This window comes from Vipera ursinii (genome assembly GCF_947247035.1).
Source record: "Vipera ursinii genome assembly, chromosome: 6".
NCBI classification, from domain to species: Eukaryota; Metazoa; Chordata; class Lepidosauria; order Squamata; family Viperidae; genus Vipera; species Vipera ursinii.
The window spans coordinates 87,191,986-87,208,664 of NC_139515.1; the positions used below are offsets into that span (position 1 = coordinate 87,191,986).

At 47.2% G+C, this 16,679-nt stretch overlaps 1 protein-coding gene across 9 annotated transcripts in view; it reads left to right on the forward strand.

Annotated features, from left to right (window-relative positions):
• Positions 1–16,679, forward strand: part of EXOC4 (exocyst complex component 4) — a 733,833-nt gene that overhangs the window by 265,918 nt on the left and 451,236 nt on the right. For 8 of the 9 annotated variants that reach the window (XR_014492901.1, XR_014492902.1, XM_083366085.1 and 5 more), the window contains one exon: positions 4,589–4,808. The exons of the other annotated variant lie outside the window; for it this stretch is intronic. Coding sequence is in view for 6 of the 8 variants with exons in the window: in XM_083366085.1 (XP_083222211.1) it covers positions 4,589–4,808 (220 nt within the window). In the remaining 2 variants the exon portion in view is untranslated. The remainder of the gene's footprint in view (positions 1–4,588; positions 4,809–16,679) is intronic. 9 annotated transcript variants of the gene reach the window in all.

Genomic DNA, 16,679 nt, shown 5'->3' on the forward strand with positions numbered 1-16,679 from the left:
GTCTGTTCACCGCCTTGAGCTGTTTGTAAAAACAGTTAACGGTGGGACAGAAATGAATGAAACGGAGCTTCATAAAGCCGTCAGTTATCGAAACAAAGCCGGCGACCTTCGTCCTTCGGTCTGAGTTGTGCAGCATTGGCTGGAGCAGAGAGCTCGGCAGGCGTCAGATCCCAGTCGTCACCCTGTTGCTCTGCTGGACACAGTGACCACACAGGTGTGAAGATTGTCCTTGGGAGTTTTTCCAATCCCAGACACCCACTTGTCTCGCTTTTTGGCACCCCCTAAGTAGCTAATCAGTCAGCTGAATGATCGTTGAAAGGGCCATCTGCCCGCTGCATTTAATGGAGTGTCTTCGCATCCCAGATAGGAAATAATTGGATTGACAGACACACACAGTCCCTCGCAAGACTGTTTGTTAACTGATTAGAGGAGGGGCGGGGGGGGAGCAGCAGGGAAGGGAGTTGAAGGTGTTAATTGATTTGATCGCATCGTGTCTGACATTGGACGGACAACCGGGGAGATATTTACCATTTTAGAGGTTCTTTTTTCATTTGAAGGCAGCAGCGGAAGACGGAGTAGCACATTCGTTAGTATTAGGTCAATCAGCGGGAGATGGTGAGTTCTAGTCCTGCCTTAGGCGTGAAAGCCGGCTGGGTGACTCTGGGCCAAACACCAGGAGACAGTGAGTTCTAGTCCCACTTTAGGCATGAGCCCAGCTGGGCGACTCTGAGCCAATCCCCAGGAGATAGGGAGTTCTAGTCCTACTTTAGGCATGAAAGCCAGTTGAGTGACTGGCCAGTCACAAGGAGACAGTGAGTTCTAGTTCCGCCTTAGGCATGAAAGCCAGCTGGAAGGAAGGAAGGAAGGAAGGAAGGAAGGAAGGAAGGAAGGAAGGAAGGAAGGAAGGAAGGAAGGGAGGGAGGGAGGGAGGAATGAAGGAAGGAAGGAAGGAAGGAAGGAAGGAAGGAAGGAAGGAAGGAAGGAAGGAAGGAAGGAAGGAAGGAAGGAAGGAAGGAAAGAAAAGAACTGTGGGGTCCTTGGTGCTCTTTAACCCTGGTGGTTTTCTTGCAGACGTTTCGTGACCCAACTAGGGAACATCATCAGTGCTAGAAGGGTGTGGAAAGGAGAAGGAAGGAAGGAAGGAAGGAAGGAAGGAAGGAAGGAAGGAAGGAAGGAAGGAAGGAAGGAAGGAAGGAAGGAAAAAAAGAACTGTGGGGTCCTTGGTGCTCTTTGACCCTGGTGGTTTTCTTGCAGACATTTTGTGACCCAACTAGGGAACATCATCAGTGCTAGAAGGGAGTGGAAAGGAGAATGAAGGAAGGAAGGAAGGATGGAAGGAAGGAAGGAAGGAAGGAAGGAAGGAAGGAAGGAAGGAAGGAAAGAAAAGAACTGTGGGGTCCTTGGTGCTCTTTGACCCTGGTGGTTTTCTTGCAGACGTTTCGTGACCCAACTAGGGAACGTCATCAGTTCACAGCAAAAACCACCAAGCTCAGAAAGCGCCGAAGAGCCAATAGCGCTGATTGTGTCAAACCGAGACCATTACAGAACTTGAATCGAACGCATTAAAATGGAGTTTTCCATATACAGCAGGTTTGCTTGCAGCCTCCTGGGGCGTGTGTGTGTGTGTGTGTGTGTGTGTGTGTGTGTGTCTCCTTACCATCAGAGAACACATTTTGAAGGCCCCGTGATCAACATTGACCAAGAAGTGAAAGAGTCTCGTAATTGGAATTAACCGTCCCGAGAGGGACAGCAGACTTCGCGTCAGTCCCTCCATTAAAAAGCCAATTCTGGAATATATACAGGGATATCCTGTAGATGTTCCTGAAGGAACCGCTCTTTTGAAGGCAACAAGTGGAAAACCTGTGTTTCTCATGCTCTGTAGTATAACACTAGAAGAGATAGGAGACAATATTTGTAGCTCTGGGTTGAAACGAGGGATCCTCGGCGCTCTCTGAGCTGGGTGGTTTTCTTGCAGACATTTCACAACCCAACTAGGTGTTCTGAACCAGCCCTCTTCTAACAAACCCCTTATCAGAAAGAAGAGACTGGAGAGCGTCCAAGGCTAAAAGGCTTCTGCCAAGATTTAATTACGCAGTTAACAAAAACACTAGAGCTTGTCTTCTCAAGCGGAAAAGTTGCTTTCAGCAACCAGCCCCTCCCCAAACACTCCTTTTATAGAGAGCTCAGGGCGTGGTCTCCCTGTGCCTCCTCCCGAGGAGTCCCATAGCCTTTCTTTGTTTGTTCCTGCTCGACTGCCTCCTGCGTCGGGCGTCCTTGAACAGGGCCAGCTGTGGGTCATCATCCTCCGCACTCTCGGGCTCACGCAGCTGAGAAGAGGTCCCCGGCTGAGGACTCTGCAAAGCCTCCAAACCATCATCAGCCGGTTCGTCTCCCTCCTCCCCCTCATCTGAGTCCTCCGATACGTCGGAGCCGGCTGTCGGACCCACAGGCTGGCCCTGAGTCACAACACTAGGTAACACCATCAGTGCTAGAAGGGAGTGAGGTTTCCTTTCTGTTTACATAAAAGTATACAGGGGAAGCCACTCCCCCAAAAAAGAGAATATTTGTAGCTCAGGGTTGAAATAAGAGGTCCTTGGTGGTTTCTGAGCTGGGTGGTTTCCTTGCAGACGTTTCATGACCCAAGTAGGGAACATCATCAGGGCTAGAATGGAGTGGGGGTTTGTGGAGAGGAGGAAGAGGAGGAGGAAGGACTGTAGTGTCCTTGGTGCTGTCTGAGCTTGGTGATTTTCTGGCAGACGTTTCATGACCCAACTTAATTTATTTATTTATTTATTTATTTATTTATTTATTATTTATTTATTTATTTATTTTATTACATTTATATACCGCCCTTTCCCGAAGGACTCAGGGCGGCTTACAGGGTGATTAAAAACCAAAATACAAAAGTTAAAAACAAGTTTTAAAAAAATTAAAATTAAATTAATAACAGTTTAATTAAATTAATAACAGTTTAAAATTAAAATTAATTTAATAACATCCTCAGTGCACGCAGCAAAACCATCAGGCTCAGAAAGACCTCTCACCATGCTGATTGTGCCAAAACGAGACCATTATTACAGTGTGAAAAACAGCCATAAGTCGCCATTTTCAGACACTGTTGTAACTTCGAACTGTCACTAAACGCATTGTCGCGAGTCGAGGACTCCCTGCACGCAACGTTGGGTTGCCTTTTCGACGAGACATTTGTGATCTAAAGCAGCCACGTTTACTGCTTACCATTCGCTTGACCCGGAATAGCGGCTTCACATCGTTCCCCAGACTCCGTTTTATTTTTATGTGCGATGATGTTTTATTGTTGTTAATAATGAGATTGTCAAAGGAGGATAAAAGAAACCTACTGTTAGAGATTGGGCTAAAAAGATAAATGAACTCCCCCAACGATTGTTGCCTTGACACGCAATCCTACAATTGCCAAATTAATTGGACGGCATTCTTGTCAAAGGGCTGCGGGAAACGCTGTTAAGGTTTTCTTCAGCCGTCAAAATGCGGCTGTTTTCATAAGATCGCTGGGTCCTTCAGCTCCTCCACGGCCATCGAGGCCTTGCTCAATGTGTGCTTTAATTGTGCGTGAGATCACACAAATTCGGAGGGGTTTCTGCTGGATATGAACCATGTTCACAGTACGAGTAGTCCTCAAACTTAGCAATAATTTGTTTAGCGACTGCTAAAAGCTACAAGGCCAGTGACAAAAGTTGACTGAAGACCGTGTTTCATAGTTACGGCCTTTGCGGCATCCCTTTGATCATGCGATCAAAATTTGGTTGCTTGGCAACTGGTTCACATTGATGACCTTTGCGGCGTCCCACTTTTTTGTGACCTTCTGACAAGTGGGGTAAGCCGGATTCGCTTAACAACCAGGTTACGCCAGTGATTCGCTTAAGCCAGGGGTCTTCAAACTGGGCCCTTTGATGACTTGTGAACTTCAACTCCCAGAATTCCTCAGCCATCATGGACCATATAAGCCAGGGGTCTTCAAACGTGGCCTTTTTATGACTTGTGGACTTCAACTCCCAGAATTCTTCAGCCAGCATGGACCATATAAGACAGGGGTCTTCAAATTGTGCCCTTTTATGACTTGTGGACTTCAGCTCCCAGAATTCCTCAGCCAGCATAAACCATATAAGCTAGGAGTCTTCAAACTGGGCCCTTTTATGAGTTGTGGACTTCAACTCCCAGAATTCCTCAGCCAGGCATGTGCAAATGAAGCCCTAAGTTAACATTTACCCCACTGAGATGGCAAGGTAATCTCCTAAACCAGGGGTCTTCAACCTTGGCCCTTTTATGACTTGTGGACTTCAACTCCCAGAATTCCTCAGCGAGGGAATCTGGGAGTTGAAGTCCACAAGTCATAAAAGGGCCAAGGTTGAAGACCCCTGACTTATATGGTCCATGCTGGCTGAGAAATTCTGGGAGTCATCAGTCACTTTTCTCATGGCTGAACTGTTGTAGCTCAAGGACTCACTGTGTTGCGTTAAAATGGCGAAATTCACAGGCTTCAATCGTGTCCTGGCGGAATGGTCTGCTGTCATAATGACGCAGCTCCCTCTGTTTTTAATTTGTATTTCAGGTTTATTCATGAGGTCGAACAGGCTTTGGGCCTCGGTCCCACGAAACAGTGTCCCCTCCGAGAATTCCTCACCGTGTACATTAAGAACATTTTTCTGAATCAAGTTCTGGGCGAAATTAACAAGGAAATTGAGGGCGTCACCAAGATCACCGACCCTTTGAAGATCCTGGCAAACGCCGATACCATGAAAATGCTGGGTGTGCAGAGGCCTCTCTTGCAGGTAAGTTTGGGGTTTTAAAAAAAAAAACCTTCCCATCTTCACAGATAATCCTTGACTTACGGCCAGTAGCTTAAGGACCATCCAAAGTTACAACAGGACACCCAAAAGCTACTTCGACCTGTTTTTCGAAGTTGACAATGGCTGCAGAGTTACACACCCGATACTTCATCAAAATACTTGACATCTGCTTCACGTAGCCAGTTTTAATAGCCTGGCCTCAGATACACCTTGCATGATGGATTATTTTAATTAGCCTAACGGCATGCAAACGTTTGGTTCCATCAAGGGAACGTTGTGCTCGTGAATCTTCGTTTTGTATTCCTTCATCCTGGTTTGTGTGGCTACTTGGATCCTTTCGTCCTCACCCAAGAGCCTTATACAGCCCGTCCACGACTTGCAAGCATTCGTTTAGTGACCATTTGAAGTTACAACAGCGCTGAAAAGAGGGACTTAGCAACCTTAACAATTAAAAAACGTAACAATTCAACGGTGAAAAAAGTAAGGTTCTACATTTAGGCAAGAAAAACACAGCTATAATATAGGTATAATATAGCACAGCTATAATATAGGTGGTACTTTAATAGTAGCAACTATGAGAGGGATTTCGGAGTCCTAGTAGACAATCACTTAAATATGAGCCAGCCGTGTGCTGCAGCTGCCAAAAAGGCCAACACGGTGCTAGGCTGCATTAACAGAGGGATTGAATCGAGATCAGGTGAAGTGTTAATACCACTTTACAAGGCCTTGGTAAGGCCACACTTGGAATACGGCATCCAGTTTTGGTCACCACGATGTAAAAAAGGTGTTGAGACTCTGGAAAGAGTGCAGAGAAGAGCAACAAAGATGATCAGGGGACTGGAGGATAAAACATACAAGGAACGGTTGCTGGAATTGAGTATGTCTAGTTCAGGGGTAGGCAACCTCAGCTCTTTTATGACTTATGGACTTCAACTCCCAGAATTCCTGAGTCAGCTGACTCAGGAATTCTGGGAGTTGAAGTCCATGAATCATAAAAAAGCCGAGGTTGCCTACCCTTAGTCTAGTTTGATGAAGAGAAGGACTGGGGGGACATGATAGCAATATTCCAATATCTCAGGGGCTGTCCTGTGAACAGCCACTAAGCAAGCCGTTGTAAGTTGAGGATTACCTGCACTTGTACTTTTAAAAAAAAACAAGAGTCTGCATTCTCCTTCATCAGACATATTTCAGTCAAGGCTGCGCTAGCATTTTTCAGCGATAATTTTAGTTAGATTCCTGTTCTGGGCAGCAGTTGATCTTCATAACCTAACTTGCCCCTTACAATTTTGAGGTCCTCTGAAATAACACAGCTATAAATCCTAGAAGATTAAAATCAGAATTCTGCAAGGAACAGGCTAAATGGTCTGCCAGGTACTTTATGGGTTTCATTTAAAGCCATTTTAATAACCACCTTAGAAGGCCTTGGTAAGGCCACAGTTGGAATCCTGCATCCAGTTTTGGTCACCACGATGTAAAAAAGATGTTGAGACTCTAGAAAGAGTGCAGAGAAGAGCAACAAAGATGATCAGGGAACTGGAGGCTAAACCATATAAGGAACGGTTGCTGGAATTGGATATGTCTAGTTTAATGGAGAGAAGGAGGAGGGGTGACATGACAGCAGTCTTCCAGTATCTCAGGGGTTGCCCCAAAGAAGAGGGAGTCAAGCTGTTCTCCAAAGGGCCCGAAGGCAAGACAAGAAGCAACGGATGGAAACTAATCAAGGAGAGAAGCAACCTGGAACTAAGGAGAAACTTCCTGACATTGAGGACAATTAACCAGTGGAACTCCTTGCCTCCAGAAGCGGTGAATGTTCCAACACTGGAAGTTTTTAAGAAGAGACTGGACAGCCCTTTGTCTGAAATAGTATAGGGTTTCCTGCCCGAGCAGGGGGTTGGACTAGATGACCTCCAAGGTCCCTTCCAACTTTGTTATTATTAAAACATTTTTATCCCGCACTTCTACTAAAAACCCTAGTATAGAAAATACACAGAAGGCCTCCTGGTAAACTCAACAAGGTATATAATCTACCTGCTTCTGGTTAGGCATTTGATTTCAAAGTTCCTCCCTGCTTTTAACACATTTAATTAAACCTGGATTTTAAAAAAAAACAAACGAACAAAAAAACATGTGAAATGTGACAGCTGGCTCCTGTGGACGCTTCTCGAAACGAAAGGTGAAAATAAAAAGTTGTTTTTTTTCTTGCCGTAAGCCCAGCTAAGAGAACAGTCAGGATAAGGAGTTTTAAAAAGGGCATCCAGTGTTAGGAAACAACCCTTAGAATGATTCCCTGCCTCTTGTTTATGTTGATGGGAGACAACCTTGTTTAAAGGCAGCTTCTTAGAAATGACCCAATCTCTGAGCTTTTAGCTCATGCAGTCACACATGAAGGCTAAATGGATTTCAGGAGCAGCTTAATTATCCATAGCTGCTGCCGTTGATTAATTAGCTTAGGCTGCAATCCAGCTAAAATATGCAGTTACGCAACTGGATTTGCCTCTCGTTTCTCCCTCCCAGCAGACATTCATAATGGGAAAAAGAAGATAAAATGCATGAACTTGCATAATATTTAAATACGGCCGTGTTATGTGAGTGCAATAATATATATCATAATTTATTATTGATATATATTAAAGTGTATTATGTGTACATGTTGTATTGATATCCATTAAGTACATTACGTTTATATATTATATTGGTATGTATTAAGTATATTAACCATATATTACATTCATATATATTAAGGATATTAGGCACATATATTATATTAATGCATATTAAGTATAAGTAGATATATAATAATATATCAAGGGCATTAAGGTTATTCAGCGGGTTCTGCAAATCTGAAAATGTGCGTAATTCAATAAGCGGCGAAGCACCCGTTTCTGAAAACAGTCTCTAATGTGCCAATTTAAAAACATTAAGTAGAAGTTAAATAAAAATAGGACACGAGCCATAACAGAGGAATTGCCAAGGACTTTACTGTTTGACACGGTGCTTTATTTTTAAACATATTTTTTAAAAAGTTCAGGTGAGTTTTAATAGTCTCCAAAATTTCAGACAATCCAAATATTGTTAGGTTAAGTCTAGAGAAGTTCTTCCTCATAACCTGATTTGATTTATGACTCGTGGACTTCAACTCCCAGAATTCCTGAGCCAGCCTGGCTCAGCTTGGAAACCTCTCCCTTTCCCCTCAGCGTGCCTGGCTCAGGAATGCTGGGAGTTGAAGTCCACGAGTCATGAGGGGGCCATAGTTCCCTCATGCTGGCTCAGGAATTCTGGGAGTTGAAGTCCACGAGTCATGAGGGGGCCATAGTTCCCTCATGCTGGCTCAGGAATTCTGGGAGTTGAAGTCCACGAGTCATGAGGGGGCCATAGTTCCCTCATGCTGGCTCAGGAATTCTGGGAGTTGAAGTCCACGAGTCATGAGGGGGCCATAGTTCCCTCATGCTGGCTCAGGAATTCTGGGAGTTGAAGTCCACGAGTCATGAGGGGGCCATAGTTCCCTCATGCTGGCTCAGGAATTCTGGGAGTTGAAGTCCACGAGTCATGAGGGGGCCATAGTTCCCTCATGCTGGCTCAGGAATTCTGGGAGTTGAAGTCCACGAGTCATGAGGGGGCCATAGTTCCCTCATGCTGGCTCAGGAATTCTGGGAGTTGAAGTCCACGAGTCATGAAGGGGCCATAGTTCCCTCATGCTGGCTCAGGAATTCTGGGAGTTGAAGTCCAGGAGTCATGAAGGGGCCATAGTTCCCCCATGCTGGTTCAGGAATTCTGGGAGTTGAAGTCCACGAGTCATGAGGGGGCCATAGTTCCCTCATGCTGGCTCAGGAATTCTGGGAGTTGAAGTCCACCAGTCATAAGGGGCCATAGTTCCCCCATGCTGGCTGAGGAATTCTGGGAGTTGAAGTCCATGAGTCATGAGGGGGCCATAGTTCCCCCATGCTGGCTCAGGAATTCTGGGAGTTGAAGTCCACGAGTCATGAGGGGGCCATAGTTCCCTCATGCTGGCTCAGGAATTCTGGGAGTTGAAGTCCACGAGTCATGAGGGGGCCATAGTTCCCTCATGCTGGCTCAGGAATTCTGGGAGTTGAAGTCCACGAGTCATGAGGGGGCCATAGTTCCCTCATGCTGGCTCAGGAATTCTGGGAGTTGAAGTCCACGAGTCATGAGGGGGCCATAGTTCCCTCATGCTGGCTCAGGAATTCTGGGAGTTGAAGTCCACGAGTCATGAAGGGGCCATAGTTCCCTCATGCTGGCTCAGGAATTCTGGGAGTTGAAGTCCACGAGTCATGAGGGGGCCATAGTTCCCTCATGCTGGCTCAGGAATTCTGGGAGTTGAAGTCCACGAGTCATGAGGGGGCCAGAGTTCCCTCATGCTGGCTCAGGAATTCTGGGAGTTGAAGTCCACGAGTCATGAGGGGGCCATAGTTCCCCCATGCTGGCTCAGGAATTCTGGGAGTTGAAGTCCACGAGTCATAAAAGAGCCAAGGTTACCTGACGTAGACCAAGCTAAGAGACTTAGAAAGAAAAGTTTTCTTAGTTTTGGAGAAATTTCTTGTCAGCACTTCCAACATGGCTCAGTCCCATCATCCTGTATCTACAAGGACTGATCTCGTTGGCTTCTAAGCAGCGAAGCCTAAATATTCCCAAATGCCACAGTGTCTACATTATCCTTTGCAATACTGTTGAAAAGGCCACAAAGTATTTTTAGCTGTAGAACAACTGGTCTGTTTTAGAAAGAAAAGGGGAAAAAAACACACAAAAAAGGACCCCAGGCCCCTTGACTAGTTATTGTTTAGCTATCTTACCCCACTCGCCAGCTGTCTAAACGGAGGGGTGACATTTGGGAAAAGGGGGTGAGGGCGAAATAAGATCCAGCCAACACAATCTGACCTTAATAACGGATGGAGACAGAAGTCCGGAAAAGGTCAGCCAGATGGGCTGAGTTGCAGCCACTGAGGTGGCTTGAAATAGATAGATTGGAGTCTTTAAATATTTAAAGCTCGGACCTTTTTTTTAATACAAGAAGTCTTGAATAAGATTCTTTTTTTTTGTGTGTGTGTGTGGGGGGGGTCCTGCGTGCTCTCTTGAGTTTGCTTGTTTTCTGGCCGACGTTTCATGACCCGACTAGGTAACATCATCAGTGCTAGAAAGTAGTGGGGTTTGGGGTAAGAGGAGGAGGAGGAGGAGGAAGAGGAGGATTGTGGAGTTCTTGATGCTCTCTGAGTGTGTAGTTTTCTTGCAGACGTTTCATGACCCAGCTGGGTAACATCATCAGTATTAGAAGGGAAGAAGAGGAGGAGGAGGAGGAGGAGGAGGAGGAGGAGGAGGAGGACTGTGGGATCCTTGGGGCTCTCTGGACTTGGTGATTGTCTTGCATCAGTGCTAGGAGGGAGTATGGAGTTTGATGTTAGTTTAACAGAATGACAGAATTGGAAAGGACCTTGGGAGATCCACTCGTCCAACCCCTATACCATTTCAGACAAATGCTTGTCCAATCTCTTCTTAAAAAACTCCAGGGATGGAGCACCCACAAATTCTGGAAGCACTGGTTTAATTGTTCTCAATGTCAGGAAATTTCTCCTTAGTTCTAGGTTGCTTCTCTCCTTGACTAGTTTCCATCCGTTGCTTCTTGTCCTGCCTTCAGGGGCTTTGGAGAACAGCTTGACTCCTTCTTCTTTGGGGCAGCCCCTGAGATACTGGAACACCGCTATCTTGTCACCCCTTGCCCTTCTCTTCATTAAACCAGACATACCCATTTCCAGCAACCGTTCCTTATATGTTTTAGCCTCCAATCCCCTGATCATCTTTGTTGCTCTTCTCTGCACCCTTTCTAGAGTACCCAACATTTTATATGTGGTGCAAACTGGATGCAATATTCCATCAAAACTGGATGCAATATTCCAAGTATGGTCTTTACCAAGGCATTATAAATTGCCTTGGTAAGTGCATGGATTGTTGCAAAGTTTGCAAGAAAACCACCAAGCTCTGAGAGCACCAAGCACCTCATGGTTCAACCTGGAGCTACAATTATTCTCTTCAATCAATAAACAAGAACAACAAAGATGATTAGGGCACTGGAGGCTAAAACACATAAGGAACGGCTGCTGGAATTGGTTGTGTCTAGTTTAATGAAGAGAAGGATGAGGGGGGGACATGATGGCAGCCTTCCAGTATCTCAGGGGCTGCCCCAAAGAAGAGGGAGTCAAGCTGTTCTCCAAAGTGCCCGGAAGGCAGGACAAGAAGCAACGGATGGAAACTAATCAAGGAGAGAAGCAACCTGGAACTAAGGAGAAACTTCCTGACAGCGAGAACAATTAATCGGGGGAACAACCTGCCTCCAGAAGCGGTGGATGCTCCAACACTGGAAGTTTTTAAGAAGAGACTGGACAGTAACTTGTCTGAAATGAGCAGGGGGCTGGACTAGATGACCTCCAAGGTCCCTTCCAGCTCTATTCTGATTGATTGTGTGTTTCAAGCTGAGTAGGGAAGAGGAAGGCCACCGATTCTGATCACATCCAACTTCCCTTGTGTCTTCTTTAACGAAGCCCGGTCGGTCGTTCCCCCTTTTTATTGCCAAGAAACTCTTCCTGAAACACACACCAGCCCAGCGAGCGCCTCTGAAGATGGATTACCTCCATTCCAACTTAATTTCTCTTCCCCAGCAGGACCCCCCATTTGAACCCCGCTGGGACTGGAGTTGCTGCTGATGGGGTAATGGATGAGCGCTTTGTCGGCGGCGGTGCCCGCGTTCGCCGGGTGCCAGCCTGCCTTTCCCTGGGCGCCTTCCATTTCCCGCTTTGCAGCGCTGCCTTTGCGAAAGCTTAAATGTTTTTTTTTTTCACAAAACAGTGACTCGACTGTCATTAGCCGAGAAGCACGGGGGGGGGGTTGTGTGTGTGTGTGGAAGGAATGATGAACAAGAAGAGCAAGGCGGAATTTAAACGCTTGACTTGGAGAGATCCAGTTCTGCCTGGAAGTGGTGTAGGAGAAGATCAGCCATCTGCTCTGGTGGTAGGCAGGGAGGAGGATGGGCAGAGAGCCAGTTGTCGGAGGCCTTTGGGAGGATGCCAGCGCTGTTGTCGTTCCGTGTGAGGCCTTCGGCCTTCTCCACGGCATAACCAGAAAGTTGCAATCACTCCAAGGGGACATCCGGACTTCTGCTTCCCAAAAGGGATTGTGGTTTCAAAAAAACTCTCCTCATTTTTTCCAAGCGGGGATAGAATACAGAAAGGACCTTGGAGGTCTTCTAGTCCAGCCCACTGCTCAGGCAGAAGACCCTAGAGACCATTTCGGACAAACGGTTCTCCAGTCTCTTCTTAAAAGCCTCCAGTGTTGGAGCGCCCACAACTTCTGGAGGCAGGTTGTTCCACCGGTGAATTGTTCTCATCGTTAGGAAGTTTCTCCTTAGTTCTAGGTTGTTTCTGTCCTTGGTTAGTTTCCATCCGTTGCTTCTTGTCCTGCCTTCTGGGGCTTTGGAAAATAAATTGACCCCCCCTCTTCTTTGTGGCGGCCCCACAAATATTGGGACACTACTATCATGTCACACATACACACACACCCCATCCTTCTGTTCATTAGACATACTAAATATATAGATAGTCATAGACTCCAAGAGCTGGAAGGGACCTTAGAGATCTTCTAGTCCAACCCCCTGAGCAAGAGAGGAAAACCTACACCAGGGGTAGGCAACCTTGGCTGTTTTATGACTTGTAGACTTCAACTCCCAGAATTCCTGAGCCAGCATGGGGGAACTGTGGCCCCTTCATGACTCGTGGACTTCAACTCCCAGAATTCCTGAGCCAGCATGGGGGAACTGCCCCCTTCATGGCTCGTGGACTTCAACTCCCAGAATTCCTCAGTCAGCATGGGGGAACTATGTCCCCTTCTTGACTCGTGGACTTCAACTCCCAGAATTCCTGAGCCAGCATGGGGGAACTGTGGCCCCCTCGTGACTCGTGGACTTCAACTCCCAGAATTCCTGAGCCAGCATGAGGGAACTATGGCCCCCTCATGACTCGTGGACTCCAACTCCCAGAATTCCTGAGCCAGCATGGGGAAACTATGGCCCCTTCATGACTCGTGGACTTCAACTCCCAGAATTCCTGAGCCAGCATGGGGGAACTGCCCCCTTCATGGCTCGTGGACTTCAACTCCCAGAATTCCTCAGTCAGCATGGGGGAACTATGTCCCCTTCTTGACTCGTGGACTTCAACTCCCAGAATTCCTGAGCCAGCATGGGGGAACTGTGGCCCCTTCATGACTTGTGGACTTCAAGTCCCAGAATTCCTCAGTCAGCATGGGGGAACTATGTCCCCTTCATGACTCGTGGACTTCAACTCATAGAAGTCCTGAGCCAGCATGGGGGAACTGTGGCCCCTTCATGACTCGTGGACTTCAACTCCCAGAATTCCTGAGCCAGCATGGCTCAGCATGGAAACCTCTCCCTTTCCCCTCAGCATGGCTCAGGAATTCTGGGAGTTGAAGTCCACCAGTCATGAAGGGGCCAAGGTTGCCTACCCCTGGCCTATACCGTTCAGGAGAAATGGCGGTCCAGTCTTTTCTTGAAAACCTCCAGGGATAAAGGACCCCCAATTCTGAGGGACGAGTTGTTCCGTTGATTTCTCACTTTGATGCGTTTCCATCAGTTCCATCTTGTTCTGCCGTCAGGTGCTGTGGAGAATAGATTGACACACCCGTCCCCCCCTTGTCTGTGACAGCCCCTCAAGTTTTGGAAGACGGGGGGGTCAACCTATTCTCCAAAGCACCTGAGGGCAGGTTAAGGAGGAACAGATGGAAGCTTATCAAGGAGAGAAGCAACCTAGAAATCGGGGCAGACAGTGAGAAGAATTAACCAGCGGAACTACCTGCCTCCAGAAGTCGCGGGCGCTCCATCACTGGAGGCTTTCAAGAAGAGACTGGACAATCGTTTGTCTGAGAGGGTATAAGGTCTCCTGCTTGAGCAGGGGGTTGGACTAGAAGACCTCCAAGGTCCCTTCCAATTCTGTGCTTCAGTCCCAACTGGCGTCAAGGCATAAAGGCCGGGATCTTGCCCCATGCTTGTCCTTCCTCAAAGATGTCCTCCTCCTGAACGTCAAAGCTACGTTGAGCCGTGGTGGCGCAGCAGTTAGAATGCAGCATTTGCAGGCTAATTCTGCCAATTGCAAGCAGTTCGATTCTCACCGCCTCAATGTGGACTCAGCCTTTCGTCCTTCCGAGGCCGGTAAAATGAGGACCCAGATCGTTGGGGAGTAGGGCAACAGGCTGACTCTGTAAACCGCTTAGAGAGGGCTTTAAAGCACCGTGAAGGGGTATATAAGTCTAAGGGCTATTGCTAAGTCGGAAGGAAGGAAGGAAGGAAGGAAGGAAGGAAGGAAGGAAGGAAGGAAGGAAGGAAGGAAGGAAGGAAGGAAGGAAGGAAGGAAGGAAGGGACGGACAGACAGAGAGCTGTGGTGGCGCAGTGGTTAGAATGCAGTGTTGCAGGCTGACTCTTCCCACAGCCAAGAGTTCAATCCTGACCAGCTTAAGGTCGACTCAGCCTTCTGTCCTTCCAAGGTCAGTTAAAATGAGGACCCAGATTGTTGAGTGGGGTGGGGGGGGGCAACAGGCTGACTCTGTAAACAGCTTAGAGGGCTGTAAAGCCCTCTAAAGCAGTATATAAGTCTAACAGCTATTGCTAGCGCTATTTAGCCATTCAGGCTAAAAGAAGCAGCTCACGTTCTCTTCTGCATCTGAACAAGGTCCAGTTTTCCGATCCTGATTTCTTCCTTCCTTCCTTCCTTCCTTCCTTCCTTCCTTCCTTCCTTCCTTCCTTCCTTTCTTTCTTTCTTTCTTTCTTTCTTTCTTTTTCTTCCTTCCTTCCTTCCTTCCTTCCTTTCTTCCTTCCTTCCTTCCTTCCTTCCTTCCTTCCTTCCTTCCTGCCTTCCTTCCTTCCTTCATTTCTTCCTTCCTTTCTTCCTTTCTTCCTTCCTTCATTTCTTTTTTCATTTCTTCCTTTCTTTTTCTTTCTTTCTTTCTTTCTTTCTTTCTTTCTTTCTTTCTTTCTTTCTTTCTTTCTTTCTTTCTTTCTCTTTCTTTCTTTCTTTCTTTCTTTCTTTCTTTCTTTCTTTCTTTCTTTCTTTCTTTCTTTCTTTCTTTCTTTCTTCCTTCCTTCCTTCCTTCCTTCCTTCCTTCCTTCCTTCCTTCCTTTCTTTCCTTTCTTTCCTTGTGACCCGTTTTCTCTCCCCCCCATCCCCCCTGCCCTGAAGTCGCCGGCCTAGATGGCCGGGATCTGTAGGGGACCTTGTCAACTTAATTGATTACCACGCGGTTCACCCTCTCCATGGGCAAGTGACACAGCGTGGAATGGAACAAATCTGAATGTCTCAGGCCTTCCTGCTGGGTCAAGCAAGGGCTTCTTCCTCTTGACAGTGATTTATATATTTGCTGCACCCCCTCCCTAGGAAATAATCCCCAGCCTGGGTCACTGGAGACCCCTGCCGGGAGGACCCCAACCACACCATCAGAAGGGAGAGGGAGAGGGCTAAGCTTTCCACCAACTGATGCACTCAACTTAATGCTGATTGAGTGTCTGCTGGAAGTGATGGGGAGGGGGGATAATTAATTCTCCCCCTCCCCACCCGGCAAACCCGGCAAATCTCCCCCTGCATTTCTGAAAAATCACCGTCTTGCACCGCGTCGGTATCTGATGGGACTTTCAGCCCTTTCTGTAGCTGGAACTTGTTCCGGTCTATGGACCATCCGGTTGTGACTTTGAATGGTCGCTAAATGTATTGCTGTAAGTCGAGGACTACCTGAGCCACCTACGTCTCCCTATTCTGGAGGCATAGAATCAAGATCACACGAAGCATTAGTACCGCTTTATAAAACCCTAGCGAGGCCACACCGGGAATGCTGCAGCCCGTTTGGGTCTCCACATCACAAAAATGATGTTGAGAGTCTGGAAAAAATTCAGAGAAGAGCAACTAAGATGATCCAAGGCCTGGAGACCGAAACAGACAAAGAACGGCTGCGGGACTTGGGTTTGGCCAGTCTAAAGAAAAGAAGAAATAGGAGAGACGTGATAGCAGCTATTCCAGTATTGGAGGGGCTGCCACAAGGAAAATGGGGTCAAATTATTCTCCAAAGCACCAGAGGGCAGGACGAGAAACAATGGTTGGAAACTGATCAAGGAGAGAAGCAACCTGGAATTGAGGAGAAACTTCCTGACAGTGAGGACAATCAACCAGTGGAACAGCCTGCCGCCAGAAATCGTGGACGCTCCATCCGTGGAGATTTTTAAGAAGAGACTAGAAAGTCACTTGTCTGAGATGGTATAGGTTCTCCTGCTTGAGCAAGGGGCTGGACTAGAAGACCTCCAGGGTCCCTTCCGAAATCACTCCCCCCCGGTCGTCATAACTTTGAACGGCCACTAAATGAACGTTTGTAACTCGAGGACTAGCTGTGCCAAGTCCCCGGGTCTTTTCCAAACTTTTCCTTTTCCCAACTTGGCTGTTTCCCAGCAAGCGCCTTTGACCGCTGTCCAACTCGCCCTCCAAATGTCGTGATCCGCATTCAAAACGCCGGGCGGATGTCACTCAACCCAGAGATGCCTCTCCGATGCCTTTTAGCAGGCGGGCGAGAAGAATCAATTCCTGTCACTCAGCAGTCCATCTGCAGGAACAGGATTATGGATCCGGGGCCCTTTGTCAGCACTTTAATCTTAAAATCAATGCCGAGACAGAACTTGGTTTAGGAAAAGGTAACAGGTGTGTGTATGTGTGTGTGTGTGTGTAGGGGGGATCACTTTGAATTGAGGTTTTGAAACTTCAAATGCAGAGAGGGGGGGGCCTGATGTCCTTGTCTTTGTGATT